The sequence below is a fragment of the Phlebotomus papatasi genome, chromosome 1, assembly GCF_024763615.1.
Source record: "Phlebotomus papatasi isolate M1 chromosome 1, Ppap_2.1, whole genome shotgun sequence".
In the NCBI taxonomy this organism is placed as follows: Eukaryota; Metazoa; Arthropoda; class Insecta; order Diptera; family Psychodidae; genus Phlebotomus; species Phlebotomus papatasi.
Genome location: NC_077222.1, coordinates 99,102,735 through 99,121,186, shown reverse-complemented (window position 1 = coordinate 99,121,186; position 18,452 = coordinate 99,102,735). Strand labels below are relative to the sequence as shown.

The following is an 18,452-nucleotide window of genomic DNA, read 5'->3' as shown; positions in this document are numbered from 1 at the left end:
ACCGTTTTACAGTGAAAGATATCAAATTATGTGTGTTGGTTAATCTGGTGAGAAATGAAAGAGACACATTTCACCTCCCTTTTCAAGTGCTATTTCTGGACATTTTTCCACTTGACTGCGGAATATCCATCTGCAAATGGAGCCTATTTCAAACCCTTCTGTTGATTTTTCTCTCCGATTGGCTTCTGGGATATTCAAGGATAATCTCTCAAGAGGTTTTAAAGAAAAAAAAATGTTCCCACCACACTGTGTTATTTTCTACCGAATTTGTCATTCAATTTTGGTCAAAAAGCTGGATAGTAAATTAACATGTATAAATTTTTGTGGCTCTATTCAGTGACTTTTGTACACAATTAACATACAAAGAACTCTAGGCACAAAATAAAAGTTTTTTACATAGAGAAATTGCGAAAAAAACTCTCAAAAGTAAATGACATTTGACCAAACTCATCATAAATAAAGCCTCGCAATAACGGTTAACAAGTTGTATGTAGAGGGCAGAAAAAAAACCAAAGTGGCGATGGAAGTTAGCGGAGTGCTCGAATTTACAAGAGATCAAATACTTTATCAAAATTTCTTTACCAATTTAAACTGATTTTACTTCAAATTGAAAATCGATGAAGATAGGTATCTGTATCGGTTGAAACTTCTTTAAATTTCCAAATAAGTCCTGTTCTGGTGCAAATTATTTAAGAAAAAGTCGATTTTAGAGGGAGACTTTACAGAATCTAGACGACCTTGATTTGACTTTGAAAATCCGTTAAAAGGAATGAAAGGGGAAGGTAGTACACATACAAAATATTCACTTAGATTCTTCACTGAGAGAAATCCGAAAAAGTTAAAATAACATTCCGGAAATGTTAATTTTACTCTGCAGTATTGATACGAAATCGGTGTAAATATTACCCTTTTTAGGTGTATTTATTGGGGGTTAAAATTACCTTTTTTCATGTTAATTTTACCCTTAAGAAGGTGTAAAATTAACATTAAAAAATGTTGATATATTTTGACACCTAAAAAGTGTTAAAGTTATGAGGAAAAAAAGTTAATCGCGCCCTCTTTTTTTCTCAGTGTTGTTAAAAGTTATTCGAAAATTAATAAAAACGTTGAAGCTGTTTCGAAACCATAAAAGGTTGGAAGCCGAGGATAAATGGAGGTTAAAATAAAAACGTTTCTACAACTGTTCACAGCCTTAGTTTCGTTTTTAATTTTTTTAAGCGTTTCGGCTAAAAATTAAATAATAATCTGACCGCACACAGCCTGTGTTTTCGAAAAATATTCGAAGATATGCTTCGAAAATCAAAGAAAAGTATTTCCTGGGTTGCATTTCATGGACGTAACCGGTAGTTTTCATGTTGTTTCGATTAAATACAAAATAACAACATTTATGATATCGCTGTCCTATCATGGTATTCTCTTATAACGCTTATAACAGTTTTAATTTGAAGTTTCGAAATTGATTTTGAATTATTCGAACATTAACCACATTTTATACAGATAGTCAGTCAAATTCCGGCTGTGAGCACAAAGAAAGTTGATTTTTCAAAGCTTGATAGAGTTCTTTGCAATGTTAAATGCTTATTGAGCTTTTAATTGTTGTCTTGCTCACGAATTTACCACGAAAATTTGCCATATGACATTGCCATATCGCTACAGAATTCCCCTGCAGTTCTAAACTTCAAAGCATTTGTGATAATTGTGATTTTCGTAGGAAATTGGAGTGTCATTCGACGTAATACTTTTCGGGATTCAACAAATTAAATTAATTTAATCCTAGAATTCAATAATTTTTACGAAATTTCCCTTTTCGAAGTCTAAATCCGAAAAATCCGTAAAATTTCGAAATCCGTTTTTGATCGATATCTGTATTAAACTTTTTAATTTGATAGTTTGATAGTTCGACAATTGGAAATATTGATTCTAGAATATTTGTAGTTCTTGTCTTCTTCGTAGTTCTTTATAAATTTTCCTCAACGTGTGAAAAATCTAATTTGAAAATTCGAAACTGAGTTTGAATTCTTAGAAAATCAACGACTTTTTGCGCAATGGGGGTTTCATTTATTTTTTATTCAAGAAATTATTAGATAATCAAACTCTAGAGGTGAATGGAAAAATTGCTGGTAATCGAGAGACTTCAAATTTCGATTATTTCAAAAAATCTAAACGTCTTCGAACTTCGAAATTCTTTTCGATATCTCTTAATGCAGTGGGTGTCAATAGTTTGTTGCCTAATGTTGGTTTGAGAAACCAAGTGGAAAAATGAATATATACATACAGGGGGGGGGGGGGGGGGGGGGGGGGGGTGACATTAGATCTGAAAAATGCAACCACTTTTACTGTAAATTTTTCCTGTTTTTGTACACATTTCACGAGATATCTCCAAAACTACGTAGGCTGCCCATTTGTGGTTTTCGGTAGCCTTTTCGTTATTAAATTTGCTTTTATTTTGTATTAGTATTATTTGCTAATTCATTCTACTATGACAGAAAACAGCTAATATACTCAAAAGTTGTTTCGGCACGCTTGAAACATATGGGAAACACAGGAAACGTCATGCCCCTGTTTATATATATTTATATATATAATATTTCTGCTTCTTCGGGTTGAGAGATCACAACTTCGATGGTATGGACATGTTCAACGCATGAATGAAGAAAGATTCCCCAGAAAAGCTATGCAAGCCATTGTGAGGAGACCTCGGCCTCGAGGCAGACCTAGGACAAGGTGGCTGAATCAAATTCAGAATCTTGCCTTGGAACGCCTCGGGATCGAACTCGAACATCTTCCTGAAGTGGCGGAGGACCGACAGGCGTGGGCTGCTAGATTGGATGTCATGGGCCCGCGACCCCAATAGGGATAAGCGGTTGAAAATGAATGAATGAATGAATATTTCTCAATGATTTCTCATCTTTTAACTTTTTATAATTTGCAATTTTTAACCTAAATTATAAATTATCAATAAATAGATTTTTTTGTTATTTATTATCACTTTTATTTGAATATATTTAACATGTAAAACTTTAGAAATGCAGAAATCCACCATTTGCCTCTTAAATGATATAAACTCAAAATATAACCGGTTTGCATTAAGTTGGTTTCATCGTTTCATGTTTTGACCATTTTGAGTTACTTTTTCAAATGAGGCAACAAACTTTTGACGTATCAAAAATGATCAATTTTTAAAAACAAATATTTTTTATGTGAAATAAAATAATAATAATTTTTTTAAATATATAAACAAGATCGACACATTTACAAAAAGAAAGAAAGTTAATTTTTTTCACCTTGACTTCCAAAACATACATTAGGTAACAAATTATTGAAACCCACTATATTTAGCCTCTGTTCTCGTTCATCGTCTTTATTTTCTCTAAAATTATTCTTAATACATTTTAAAATGAATAAAAATGTAGACATTTTTGTGGTGGACTATTTCGGCCACCTTCATTCTTATAACTCCTTGCTCTTTCGGAATTCTTCCAATGCCATTTTTAGATCATCTCGTTTGTCGAAGCTACATTTTTTGTTATTTTTTGCATTGTATAATCTCTAAAGTATGTAAAAATTATTAAAAAAAACATGGAAATTCGAGGAACTAAAAGGTGGTCGGAATTGCAAGCTGGCCGGAATTTGGTACACTTACCCTATAAGGGTACATCGAAAAATCAAGGAATTGTATGCAATTACTATCTCATTGAGTTCGAGCAATAAAATGCCTAGAAGCCAAAAAGCCTTCGCGGATACCGACAGACGGTCCCATCCATGTGCTATTAACTTAATTTAAGAAAGCATAATGATTTGAGTAAATAATGCGGAAAACCTGTCAAAAAATAATAACGACACTCTGTGGTTAATGCCCTTTTAATTAATGGTGAGGTCGTCAGTAAATTTTTTTTTTGAGGACCAAATGGTTGAAATTGAAAGGTTTGCGAAGTGTTTATTGGAATTCCAATGGGTTAGGTGGATAGCCCTGGAGCATTGGATAAAACGCATCATTACTTGTATGCATATTAAAGCACTTAAATCTTAATTGTCCAGCTATAAAAGTTAGTCAAACAAGGAGTGTTGATTACACTCTGATTTACAGATTTCACCAAAGGCAGGAAGTGTGTACGCATTCCCATAATAAAATGCAAGTACATGGTGAAATATCAATATACATTACTTTTACTAAGAAGCCAAATTAGCTTTGATCTCTGGTAGTCTCAACACTTTATACTTTTCACCATGGGATAGCCATAGAGTTTTATGGTAATACGCTTTTCTGTTAAAAGTACCAAATGGAGGCATGAATATGAGGAAAAAAAATAAAAAGAGAATTTCAGTATGGATTCATTAATCAACCGCCAAAATTCCATTTAAACGGTCATAATTTTGGGAGGAGCAATAAGAGAAAAATAATGTGAGACAACGTATAAATAAACATGGCAATAATTGAATTCTGTAGTTGATTTCGTCAACCATCAAACGAAAAATTTAATTCTCAGCTGAGTATTAAAGTCAATTCAACAAATATTGCCATTTCGTGATGATTTTATATATTGCTATCAGTGCTGACCTATTGACATTTGCCATCGAGCAATTAGTCACTTCATTCAAAAGAAAATATTTATCAGTCTCTATATATAGAGATTAAAACTTGTTTGATATGTACGAACATGATTTTAGTGTATACACAAGATCGCGCCACACGAAATCAACTGAAATGGTATACAATATTAGTAAGAATTTCTGGAGAAAAATCATAAATTTAGAGTCTCACAATTTTCTTAGGAATTGCTCATTAATTTAAGCACAATAGCATCTTAATTAAATTGAACCATAATAAAATATTTGCACAGCTAAAAAGAAAACAAAGCTTAATCAAATTACTAAATAAAAATAATTATATGAGAGTGATTGTCAAGAGATAGTAAAATTTCTGGGGAAGTGAAAAACATAACACATATTTTCCCCTCTTTTTTGTTTTGCACATTAAAATGCTTTTAATGAATTTCGCCGGAAAAGACTAATAAACAGCATCAAGTAAAAGTAATGGCCTGAGAATCATTTGCAAAAACACTCCAAAATGCCTCTTTAATCCCCCGTTGTGTTATTAAAAACAAAATTTATAAGAGAAATAATTAAATTTCATCATTTTGCATTCGTGTTTGCCACAAAGGTGACTTTCACGCTTTTATTCAGGTGTGAATCAGAAACAGGATTTATTATTTTTATTTTAGCGAAAATTTCAAAGTAGGGCTAAAATGAAAATAAATATCCTTAACAAATTGATATTTCTTGTCATGCTGCTAAAAAAGAAAATTAGAGCTTGAAGAGATTTATTGATTTAACGTCTTTTTTTTGCTTAGAAAACTGGTAAAACCTCAATAAATCCATAAAATAATTGCAAAAACAAAGACTTCTAAGTCAGAATTTAATTACGTATATCAAGAACACAACTATTTAACAGGGAAGGTCAGAAAACATGCTCTAAAAATAGATTTTTTGTGAACTTGTTTTTTGCATCTGCAAGACCAATGGATCCTTCTCTAAGTTTGTATGGTATTTTCATATTATAATAAAAAAAATAAATACCCAATTGTGAGATAAAGTAATCTTAAAGATTCAAATTGGATATTTAAAATGTTTAGTTACTCATACTTCTAAAAATTGTGTTTCAAAATTAAATTGGGTTAGTAAGTATATAACCAAATTTAATACAATAAAATGAAAACAAATTAAAGTGAAGCTAAGAAATACCGGCAAGTACCGGTGTTGATTGAATGAATCAAAAGTGTTACAGTACTTCGAGGTACATATGAATATTAAATTTTGTCTATCTTTTATATTCTACTGACCATTTTTAATTTTTTTTTGTTGTTTTTCTTTTTATTTTTAACTGAAAAAATTGAATATTGGACAAAATTGTCCAATTTTGTCCTCAATGTTCAAAATTACAAGCTGTCTCAAATTACGAGCACTTCCCCTATATGAAATATTGGAAAACGATCCATATATTAATTCGAAATGTTCGAGAATGACAACGCCGAGGGTACAGAATTTGCATTATACGACCGGGTCTAATGAATACATTATAAGGGATCAAATTACGGCAAAGAAGTTTTTTTACCCTTGATAATGCACACTTAAATCTTTTGTCTATTATGCATTTTATTAAGAATTGTACCCTCGTATTTCCTTCTTTGCTACACTATATGTAAAAATGAATTCTGGTAATTTAATTAATTCATTTAATTAAATTATTGATTTAAATTGGTACGTACGTTTTTTCTTAATCTTTTCTTAACCCTTTAAGGACGATTGGAACACCGGTGTCCCATAAAGAAAATAATTTTTCCTGACTACCTAAAGTTATTTTTTTCTTATGTCTGTACATAATTGTAAAGTAGAAGGTTGAAGGAATCTAGATTATTTTTTGCAAGTCCTAGGTATTTGCTATGTAATAAATATTTAAGCTAAAAAAAAATGGCGGATTTTTAAATTCTCAAATTCATAATTGATTTTATTTATTTTCAATTTTTTATAAGCAAAACCCTTTTGGCAATAAAAACTACAATACTCATACGTAATATTTTTCATTAAAGCGAAAAATATTATTCATTGGTATTGTCAGAAAAATTACTTAAATTTTTGGGCTATTTTTGTCCCTATCGTTCATAGAGACAAAAAATACACCAAATCTGACTCTATTTGCTTTTCGAAGTTTAGATGTAAAACGTTTTGGAAGTTTTGTTTATCGGTTTCATTTTTATTGCTGATTTTCGGTCAGTGAAAACTGTCTCGTCGTTAAAGGATTAATCTTAATCTTAATCTATCAAATGTCTTGGAATCTTGAAATCCAAGACACAAGCCGTGTGGATATCAAGATTTGTAATTCTGGAATCAATTTTTTAAGATTACAAAACGTAAAATTTTTTGTTTTCTTGAAATAATTCCAAGAACCTCTCAAAGGTGCTTGAAATTTTCAAAATACTAACAATTTGAATTGTTTCATACGAAAATCGGTGTTGATTAGGAATATAATCTCTGATGACACAAAACCAGAATTAATACGAAAAATATTGCGTTTGATGGAAATGGTATATATTTCTACACTACTGGTAAAAATAAAAGGATCAAATCGATCCAAATTTGATCCTTTTGCAAAAGATGTATCAAATTTTGAACTCTGAATGCACATTTATCATAATAGGACATGCTAATTTGATCTATCCTTTGCAAAAAGATCAATTTGGTCCTTTTATTTTTACCAGTGTAGATGTACGTATCGAAGTGCAACGTACTAGGAATACCTGTAAAAGAATCACGTCTTGCCTAAGTATTTCGGGGACTTACTGCATGATTATGGCCTCTTATATACTGTTTAATACGGCCTATAATTAATTTTTCCTAATTTATATCATGAAAATTCAACAAATTCAGCAAAGAAATGAAGATATTTCTTAGAAGTGACTCTTCATTAAGTGTGGAAAACCTTGAAATCTTGGTTCTTAACTGAGACATTTTAAGTTCTTTAAAAGTAAGTTTAGGGTAAGTGTGCCAAATTTTGGCATAGTTGCATGCAAGCGCCAAGGTCTCAAGTTTTAAATGCAATATTATTAATATAAATTGATTAGTTTTATTAAATCTTCTTAAGGACTGTTGCTTGGAACCCTGTATAGAGTTAATTGTCTTTATTTACTTTAAAATCATCCTTAATAAATTTTAAAATAAATAAAAATGTTGACATAGCTTTGGTGCCTTATTTCGGCCACCTTCATTCTCATAGTTCTTTGCCCATCGGGAATCCTTCAAATATCTTTTTCATGTCATCTTGTTTGTCTAAGCTGAATTTTTTGTTATTCTTTTGCACTGTATAATCTCTAGAGTATGTAAAAAACCAAAAATTCATGAAAATTCGAGGAACAAAAAATGTGGTCGAAATTGCAAGCTGGCCGGAATTTGGTACACTTACCCTAGTTTTTAAACTTTCTTTAAGTTTTAGTAATCGACTCATTTCAATCTTGTGCCAGCTGATTGATTGAAAACATTTATTGTTTTTTACTTGTGAAAAAAGTATTTTAAATCCAAGGGTTTAATTAAATGTGAATTAGCGAAAAGGCGACCCAGTTAGTGCATGCTGACTTATTTCAGTATTATCATTATTTTATAAATTTTCTTTAATATTTTTTTTTATATTATGTCTCTGAATGAAACAGTGAATAATTCTATGGATTTAGAAGAAGTAGAAAAGAATTCCATCAGTCCAAAAACAAGCGTTTATGTAGCACTCTTCGGAAAACGATCCAGTTACCCCACCTTACTTTAGCTAATCTTAAGTCACACATTTCCTCAAAAAAAATTGGGTCGGATTCATTAAATGTATATGGGAAAAATATGAAGTATTTGAAGCCAGAGTGTGTGCGAAACCTGAAAGCTTTCCCCTATAATCTGTTTAATCTTTTAAATTCTTTCAAATTTTCGCTAATCAGAGAACTTAGCCTAAAATATTTTATGGGATTGAATATTTAATTACATCTAGATAAGACTATCGCAAGTAGCGCTGAAGTTGCATAGTAGGATTATTATCAAGCGCTTTACAAATCACGTAAAGCATATGCTTTACAAAGTAAATATTAACCGAAAATTGTAATGAGAGTTTATTATTTTAATTTGTTGAAGTGTAAATTAAACATTTCAACTGTTTTTAGTATAAGATCGCAGTCTGAAACAGTACTTGCTCTAATAATTCTTCAAATAATGGGAAGACATTAAATTTAAATTTGTAATTTGCTCTGCAGCAAAGTAAAGAAGTAGCTGAATTGCTGGATGTGCAACTAAAGTGACTATTTTAGATTTTATTCAGAAAATTTCCTTTGAATGGTCTTTCCCAGTTTTTTTTCATCATCTAATCAAGATTCCACATTGTTTTCTCGTTGAAATAAGAGGGAGATAGAATTGAAAAAAAATACAAGATTGTAATTATATATGCCTCATGATGAATATAGAGACTAATGTTGTGGATGCTATTTGAACTTGCGGTATGTAAATAGTGAAAGAAGTATAGTGCTGGTATGTAGAGAGTAAATAGTGAAAACTGATCATGGAAGCGGAACAATTGTACATACAATTGCTGAGGGGGCAATGGGAGGGAATGGGGATGGTATATTATTTCTTAATGAAGATCAAATTAATAAAGCGGATTTTATGAAAAAGTATTTTTTCGAATGTAACCATGTAGCCCATTGTTGATCATTAGTCTTCCGTTATTGCATACATATTCTGCAAATGTAAATTTAATGAAAGGAAAGGTACGAGTCATGGAGGCTAATACCATGATGATCGAGAGTCACATATAATTTTTCGCTAATGACTATCATTTCTTATTTAGTTGTAAAATTTTAATGGTTAACATAGCAATTGAATAGGCTTGCAATTGAAATTATAGATAGCGATAATTTATCAATTTTTAAATTGTCGCAAGCATGAGCGATATGTGTGGTTTTTAATGTGAAACATTGTATGGATGCCACGGTTGTAACTTGTTTTCTCATCAGAGACATATGATCATTTCTAAAATGTGATCATATATGGAGTTAAACAATTTCTCATTTTATAATTATAGTTTTGAAATGGATATTTGAGCATTTTCACTATGTGAACGGCAGCTGAGAGGGAAAAACGTGTGTGTGCCATGCTGCTTCAAAAGTTGAAGAAAATGATAATTATCGCCCTTTTTTGTGCATTTCCTCTCTCTCTCACTTTATCTTTCTATATAGGGCGATATGCCCCCTAATTAGCCATACCCTACTTTCTGGTCGAGTAGGTCAAAATCAGTGATATTGCATAAATTATCTAAATACCAAGAAAAATTAACTAATATCTTAGGAGAAAAAGACAGATTATAAACTGTTTTTCTGATAAATTTTACAATACATTAATAGCGGTGACCCTTACTCCAAAAACGTATAAAAAAGCTTAGAACTGTGACCATACCGAATAATTTTTTAAAACTTCGTGCAAAAATAATAATAAAATCCGATTTTTATATCCAATAAATTGATTCAGATTATCGCATTACATATTATTAAAGAAAAATATTAATTTTTCGAAATTAAACTCTAGAAAGTGTGAACGATTTTCTTAAATATTTAAGGCATTTTCGATCCTCATTCTCATTAACGAGGTATTTCCCATAGGAATTTTATAGGATCTTCTATATGGTAATGCTTAATGAGAAATCTAGTGTGAGTTGTTAATGTGTAAAATGTGACTTTTAGAATGCGCATTTTAAAAACCGGTTCTAATTATCCAATTTAAATTATCTCAAGCTTAAGAAACGCGTAGTTTTATTCTCAATAACTCTTCTAAACACACCAAGCATCTACGATGACATAAAAGAACATTATTGAGTCTTTTCAAAGGGTAAACGGAAGCGCGCTACTTTCGGACGACTGAAGTTTCGGACAATTCAATTTTTTTCTATGTTCCTAATGTGTTTGACTTATGGCTCTTTTAAGTAGTGATTCCAAACAACCGGGTTTTTATGATAGACGATTAACCGGTTTTGGATGGCTCTGAAACCGGTTAACCGATTTAAAAACGATTTCAAAATTTGGATTAGATTATGAAATTTTGAGCTATTTTTCAGAACTTAAACTTTGATGTAATATTTAATACATAAATATGGGCCTCAGTGGATCAGTGGATAGAGCAGTGGCTCTGTGACTGTGAGGTCGAGGGTTCGGGACTAGGCAGCTGCAGATTTTTCAGCTGCTGTAATAGTCTCGAATTCGTCCAGTGAATGAATGGAAAAGTAATGTCAATACATTGACAATGAACCGCCTAAAAAGAGAGATTGATATAGGAAATAAGTTTCGACATGCAGAGTTCAGTCGAATACAAATACTCATTCACTGCCCAGATCCACAAACCAAGGTTGGTTTACCGTGATATAAAGCGGTACTGTGTGTATCAGAACGCACACAGAGCACTGTGATATGGAGCAGGTTTACTCGCCTTGGGGGTTAAGATAGAACAGGAGAATGGGCCCAAATAAGTGGCCTGGGTGTAGCGGTTCCGCAAGGAATATAACCGACCCATAGACAAATCTTAAATCAAATCTTAATACATAAATATACTCTTTTTCTCAGTTAGTTTAGAACTTATTTATGTCTTTGTATCGTTTTTAAAATAAGATTTTAAAATAGTTCAAAAAATTTCAGAGTGCAGGAAAATTACTGGGAGTTTTTCCAATAATATTATACCGTGGAAAAATTAATGCAATGTAAATTGCCGTACAAATAACTGTTCTTTCACAAAATTTTTTATCTTAAAATAAGTTGGTTATTTAGTTGTCATTTTTGACAATCTTTAACAAGGAAATACTTTAAAAAAAAATCTAGATATTAGAAAATGAAGAAAAGTTATGTGAATAAGTTTATATAAGGGAATATTTTGCAGTGTATCTTGAATTTCAAGAAATAAACTTAAGTTTAAGAGAAATTTGAAAATTTCAGTAAGGAGACGGTTTTAAAACCGGTTTCATCACTAAAACCCGGTTTCAAAACCGATTTCACTATAGGGCAGTTAACCGATTTTTCGGAACCGGTTAACCGTTGCTGGAATCACTACTTTTAAGGAAATTTGAGGCACTGCACTAGCAATATTATAATGGGTAAAATTCATTAAAACCGTATTTAAAAAAGTAGTTGCTCAGAGCTTGAGTCGTCTGAACGTAGCGAGCTTTCCCCTACCCAAAAATTCTCTTCTAAATTCTCAGGAACTCTATTCTCAAAAACTCTTTAAAAAAATTAATTTGGGATTTGAATTATTTTATAAGAGTTGTAGAGGATGAAATTACATAATTTGTGAACTCGAGATACCGTAGATGCAGGTGACTTTTCACTTCGGGGATGACTGCAACCTTGCTTTTCGTAAGCTTTTCTTTAATTCTAGCACATAAAGATGATCTTCATCTATTCAATCTATTACACTGGTAAAAATAAATGATCCAAATTTGATCCTTTTGCAAAGGATGAATTAAATTTCAAATGTGCACAGCACATTTATCATATTAGAACATGTTAATTTGATCCATCCTTTGCAAAAGAATCAAACTTGGATCAATTTCATCCTTTTATTTTTACCAGTGAGTGTAGGTCCGGTCAGTAAAGACCATCCTTTGGTGCTAAAATTAAAGAAAAGCTTACGAATAGCAGGGAGGCAAAATGACCCCCGGAGCGTAAAGTCACCTGCTTCTACGGTAGTTAAACTTGGATATAGATTTTTGTATTTTGGGAACATCGAAAAGTCTTAAATATTTTAAGACAAACAGATTCCTCGGCTACTGCCTTGTCGTTATTATATGAGGCGCTCAGAGCAAAAAAACTCTAAGTCGTATGCATTTCCCTATTAAAATAGCGTTTTTTTTTGCTCTGAGCTCCTCATATAACCTTAAAGACAGATTGCGTACACAGTGTACCTTGTCCCTAGGGTTAGCTCTCTAACTAGGAGGTGAAAAGTATGCATCTTAAAAGCCCAATAGAGAATACGGTGAATACCTTCCGAAGGTAAAAACTAGGCTGAAGACGAATGTGCATCATAAGAGCTTCAGACCTAAGGTTTAGCCAAATGGCTTAACTCTTCTATAAATTACTTAACAATCAAGAGCTTTTGGAAAAGTTTAATTTAGGATTGGATTTTACAAATAGAAATGACAGGTTAGATTCTAAGAAAAGCCATAAAATTGTGAAGACCGGTTTACGATGGTATGCTCTTAATAGGGCAGTTAACAAGAGAAGTCTTATTGGACCACCTCCAAGTTTGCCTCGATGTCTTTTCTAAGTTTTCGGTCGTCTTAATATAATAGGAAAAATGTTGATGTAATCGCGATGAACAGATCTCAGATTCCTAAAGGGCTCTCTAACAAGTTAATCGTATGATTTAATTTATTTTCATTTCTGTTTTTTCCATACCCTTCCTGCGGCCATCGCCGTCTTAGTGTCGATTCCAATCTCTGGGATGAAAATTCTGGACAATTAACTAACTAACTAACTCTATTAGCTAACTAAGGGCCTCGACAGACCTGAGGATTAGCCGAGAGATGGTTTAGCGTAATTTCGTTCGAAATAATGATTAAACTACATTTCCATAATTTTCCACTAAGGCGTCTTTCGGTTTCAGTCGTAAGTGTGTCTAGGTCTAGGGCATAATTCTCTCTCTCGTCCGTCTCTTTATTAGTAGACCCTGTCTATTAGCGATCGCCGCTAAAGTCCAGGGGTGTCAAGTCAAACCCTAATCTCGTATGTGTTCAAGAGGGAGGAATGTTGTCCAGCCGTGATATTGTACCATCATAACACAAAGGGATAGGCCATCTCCTGAATGAATAGATGACATCAAGGATGTCGATTGGTCTACTTAGATTATGACGACGATTTATTCAATAGACATGCATGCCTATAGATCTATGAATTCATACAGGTCTCCTCCTCTGAAATCTAGTAGGGTAAAGTAAGCTAATTCAAAACCTGCTTCAAATGGAAATTTTTTGCTATTCCAAATGGAAACGTCATTGTTTTCATGATAAATACTGTACTAAATTATTATATTTATATATTTTCTATACCACATTTTCATTACTTAGTTAATTTTGCTCCAAATAAAGCGAAAATCAATTCATATTCACAAATTTTAATTTGTTAATATCTTAGAAAAATTAAAAGTGTACCTTTTCACCATCGAATATTTCATCGATCGACCATGTTTTCCAATGGAAAACACAATGAGGTGATTGTTGTTTATTAGTTTTATTTGACATTTATGTCATATTTCTGGCTAATTTTAGTTAAATTAAGTGCTAATCTTTATTGCTAACGGTACGTGAACTTTTCAAATGAAATAATTACCTATTTCGTGAACAAAAAGGGTTTTTCTGAAGTGTCTGCAAATGCTTCAATAGGAAACCCCAGAAATATGATTTTTTGGAGAGATTTTCTTATTGTTTTAGATGGGAAAGGAGAAAAGACCAGGAATAAGAACAAATCCTGCACTCAAGAGCAACTCAACAAGGTTTTGGAAGCCTTTCGTCGTGGTTTCAATTACACTGTTTGTCTCCAATTAGAAACATTGCCTTGTCTCCATTTGGATTAATATGTTTCCAATAGCAGCATTTTGTACTAATGTATTTTTCTTGTATTTAAGAAGTTTTTCAATTATATTTAAAGAATTTTGACTAAACAGTAACATTCTAGAAGAGTCAAGGAGCAAATTTATGTAATTCTCTTCAGAAAAAATATGAACTTAATGTGTTGAATCTTCTGTCAAAGTTAAAGTGTCTGGAAATGGTTTTGGATTAGGACATTTACCCTATTAGAGCGGCAGGAGAACTGGAAGGAAGGAATGTTTACCCGTATTTAGGACTGTAACTAGATCTAAATCGGTGCTCCTGAACAATCCCCGAGAATTGGTTTGATTGATCCACGACCAGACAAGACAAAAATAATAACTAAAATCTAAGGTTGTGTTGTTTACGAAAAAAATAAGTTACGTTGCCGGCACAGAAATGCGACGAAATAAAGTGCACACAAAGTCTGGTCAACCCTTTGACAAAAGGCCTGAAAAGTGTAGCAGGAAAGTGGTTCTAACGGTGGCCGGAAAGATTTTGTCATAGATACAACATAGTTCTTAATGCAGAAAAATTGAAAATATGTCAATGGTTTCTTGAAGAAATCAAAATAAAACATTTAATCTTTTAATAGACCACGTTATGGTGTATGAATACATATTTTTAAAAGAATGGTTTCATTCAATTAGAAGTATAAAAAATATGGTTTTATTAAAGAAAGATAAAGCGTTTTAGGTCCTCTAAAAGGATCAACAGGATATAGTTTCGGGAATATATTTTCCTCTTCTGTTTTATAAATATTTTTTGAATGTCCCGCTAGAGGGCATTGTATCCTAGGAAGGGGATTTATTTAAACTTAAATTAATTATCATAACGGCTGGAAGTATACATTTATCCATAATCTAAGCAATATTGAACAGAAAAAAATAGAAAAATGATTGATAAACTTTTTTCGTTTTATGCTAAAGCAGACAAAAATGGGGCATGTGACCCTATGTGTCTTTTTATCCATGAAACATATGTTTAGATAAACACGGTTGATGTGCGTAGATAGAAATGAGAGCAGCAGAAGTAGGGGCAAAGATATTGATGCTGAAATCGAAAATTGTATGTTTGCATTGCAGGAATATTTCGAGGGGGTGCTGAAATCTTGGTACGTTCGAAGTTGGCTCTAGCAGACGGTGTTAACATGCAATTAACGGTCAGATCAACCGATGCAGATGTTGCTGAAATGATTACCTCAGCTGTTGGTTGAAATTGAATGTTGTTATATGTGTTTTTTCAATGTGTCGAGCAACAATATTGCTATTTATAAATAGCACACAACACTGAGGGTGAGTATTTCAAATAAAAAAAAAAATTATTATACTTTAAGAAGTAATTTAACAGTGAATCAATATGCCCTAAAAAAATCAATGAAAGTAGTTTTGTAAATTTTCAAAAAGGAAAAAGAAAGAAATATACCTTAAAAGATGTTACTCTGGAGGAACCTCTAAAAAATTTTAGATAATAAAAGTGATTAATTACACCTTCTATCTTTTATTACTTGCCTCGGAGTTGATGAATATCGTTAGATGAAATAAAAATTCCTTAAGAGTTGTATAGGGAAAAAAGTCTTTCTAATTATTTTAAGCGTTCGCTTCAGGAGGCAATACGCTTTTTTTTTATTTATCTTTAAAAGCACAATCACATTTCGTGGGGCAGCAAAAAAGAATCCTCCGGTCTTTGAAGGTGGAAATGCAGAAAAAAACCTTGGTGAAAAAGTGTTACTTTTGAAATAACGACGCGCTTTAGAAAAGAATCCATTTGGAGTCGCAAAAGTCCGCGCAAATTGGAATACTTCACCGTGATTCAGTGATACACGTCTGTCCCGTTCAATCGTGGTTAATTAAGCAGTGGAGGAAAATTAATAGATGGTCGCGCATTGCTGACCATAATTTTCAAAGTGTAGTGCTTTAATTAAGATAGTTAATGAAATAATTACATAATTTGAGCCTATTAAACGACATTTGACACGCTCAGTTAAATGTAAAAAAAAAGTATCACTCCATACGATTTTTCCTCTCTTCAATTAAATATATTTAAATTTTACAATCTCGTGCTATGTAGGTGTTTTATTGATAGGGTAAGTGATTTTAGTTTTTTTAATTATCGTCTTTGGTGCAGCAGAGATTAGAAAATAATATTTTTTTTTTTCCATTGGGGTCATGGCAAAAATGTACGTTTGAACAGCATGAACATAATGTTTGTGTACATAAAGTGTATTTTCTGTTTTGTTTGATTAGAACTTGACAGGGAGTTGATGAGTCTTTCAAATCAGTCAAGTAGGAATTCAGTAATTAGCTGAATTGATTGGATAACTGTTAAGCTTGTCAGTCATGCATCCGATATTTTTTTTTAATATTACGAGATAAATCACTAAGCTTTAAATCTCTTAAATCAAGAATTAAAGGATTATTCCTATTCTACGAGAGAAGTCTGTAATTTTGAGTCTTAAAGAATGACAAGGACTCAGGCTAGTCAATTTATAAAGTGATCTGTCATAAGCCTTGCAGGGGAATTCTGTAACAATATGACAATGTCATATGACAAATTTGAAAATTGTTATGTGGTATATTAGGAATAAAAATTCGGAAATCAGATTCAACCAATTACTAGGAGCTTTATCTAACGAGTTGCATTGCCAATTTCGATGCTCACTGGGCTTTAATATTGTCCTGTTCCAAAATTTGCCACGAAAACTTGTCATATGACATTGTCATTGTTACAGAATTTCTCTACTGATTAGTTTACGGCAGCTGAGATATTTTACAAGTAACTTTGCGATGCTTGCAACTAAGAAGTTGTGTGACAAAGAATTGCGCCTAGAAAGCCGATATCGACGGAAAGAATGAATAATTTACCCCTAAATTTCAATTTTGGACAAACTATCTTTACGGTAGTCAGTTTAATAAATTCATAACAGTTTAATCTGAAATTAACAAAAAAAACAAATATTTTTCAATAGTGAGTGATTAACTGAAGAAATTTTGAAAAAAAACAACAAATTTTAATCTTGTGAGTTGCAATATCTTTGCAATAAGTTATATAGTTTTGTTGTGAAATTTACAAAACGTTTTGCATTGTAAAACAATTTGTAAAGAAACTTTAAAAATAATATTTTTGGAATTTCAAAATCTACGAGACCTCTTAAGGAGCTAAGAAGATATGATTCAATCCATATCCTAGAAGGTCAAAGTCGCGAATGGGTCTAAACCTCGAATAGTGAAAATCCTGAATGGATGATAATCCCGGCTTATAATTTGAAATCCGAAAGAACCGAAATCCTGAATGGGTCGAATTTACAAATGGTCAATCATTCAAATCCAATCAAAAATAGGTCAAAATCCTGAAGAGCCCAAATTCCGGAATGGTCAACTATTTTTGAATCGAAATTCCAAAGAGCTAAGATCCTGAATGGGTCGAAATTCCAAATGGTCAAAATCCTAAAAACCAAAATCACGAATGTGTCAAAATCTTAAATGCATTCAAATCCCGAAGAATTGATATCCTGAATGGGTCAAAATTACAAATGGTCAATCACTCAAATGAAATAAAAGTAGGTCAAAATCCCGAGGAGCCAATATTCCGAAAAGGTTAGTTTCTTGTATGGATCGGAATCCTAAAGAGCTGAATTCCTGAATGGTTCGAAATTACAAATGGTCAAGGCAAAATATGTGTCAAAATTCGGAAAACCAAAATTTCGAAGAGCCAAAATCTCGAAAGAGTCAAATTCTCGATTAAATCAAAATCCAAAAGAGGTCAAATCCTAAGTGGCCTGAAAGTCCGAATGATCAAAATCCAGAAAACCAAAATCCCGAAAAACCCAAATCCAGAAAGAGTCATATTCTCGAATGAATCAGAATCCCAAAGAACTCAAATCTTAAGTGGCTTGAAATTCCGAATGATCAAAATCCAGAAAACCAAAATCCCGAAAGAGTCAAACTCTCGTATGGATCAAAATTCCAAAGAGCTAAAATCCTGAATAGGTCAAAATTCCGAATGGTCAAAATCAAAATTGGGTAAAAATCCCGATAGCCAAAATTCTGAAGAGCCAAATCACAAATAAGTTAAATTCTCGAATGAACTATGATCCTAATGGCTCCGGTACAACTTTTAGAACAGGAAAATATCATAAAATTCAAATTCACATCCCTTTCTTTCTTAAAAACTTTGCATATGTCTATCCTATTCTTTCGCACTTTTCTCTTTCTTTTAAACTTCACGCCAAACTAAATTTAGTTCCGTCCAATTTTGAGACCGAAAGAATGGGATACACTTATGCAAATTTTTTGAGAAGGAAAGG

The 18,452-nt window shown here is 32.2% G+C and overlaps 1 protein-coding gene across 1 annotated transcript in view; it reads left to right on the top strand.

Moving 5' to 3' along the window:
- LOC129810017 (coatomer subunit gamma) overlaps positions 1–15,635 on the top strand; it is a 50,114-nt gene extending 34,479 nt beyond the window's left edge. The window contains exon 7 of the mRNA XM_055860244.1: positions 15,232–15,635. Coding sequence (XP_055716219.1) covers positions 15,232–15,362 — 131 coding nt within the window. The 3' untranslated portion in view covers positions 15,363–15,635. The remainder of the gene's footprint in view (positions 1–15,231) is intronic.
- Positions 15,636–18,452: the final 2,817 nt, after the last annotated feature.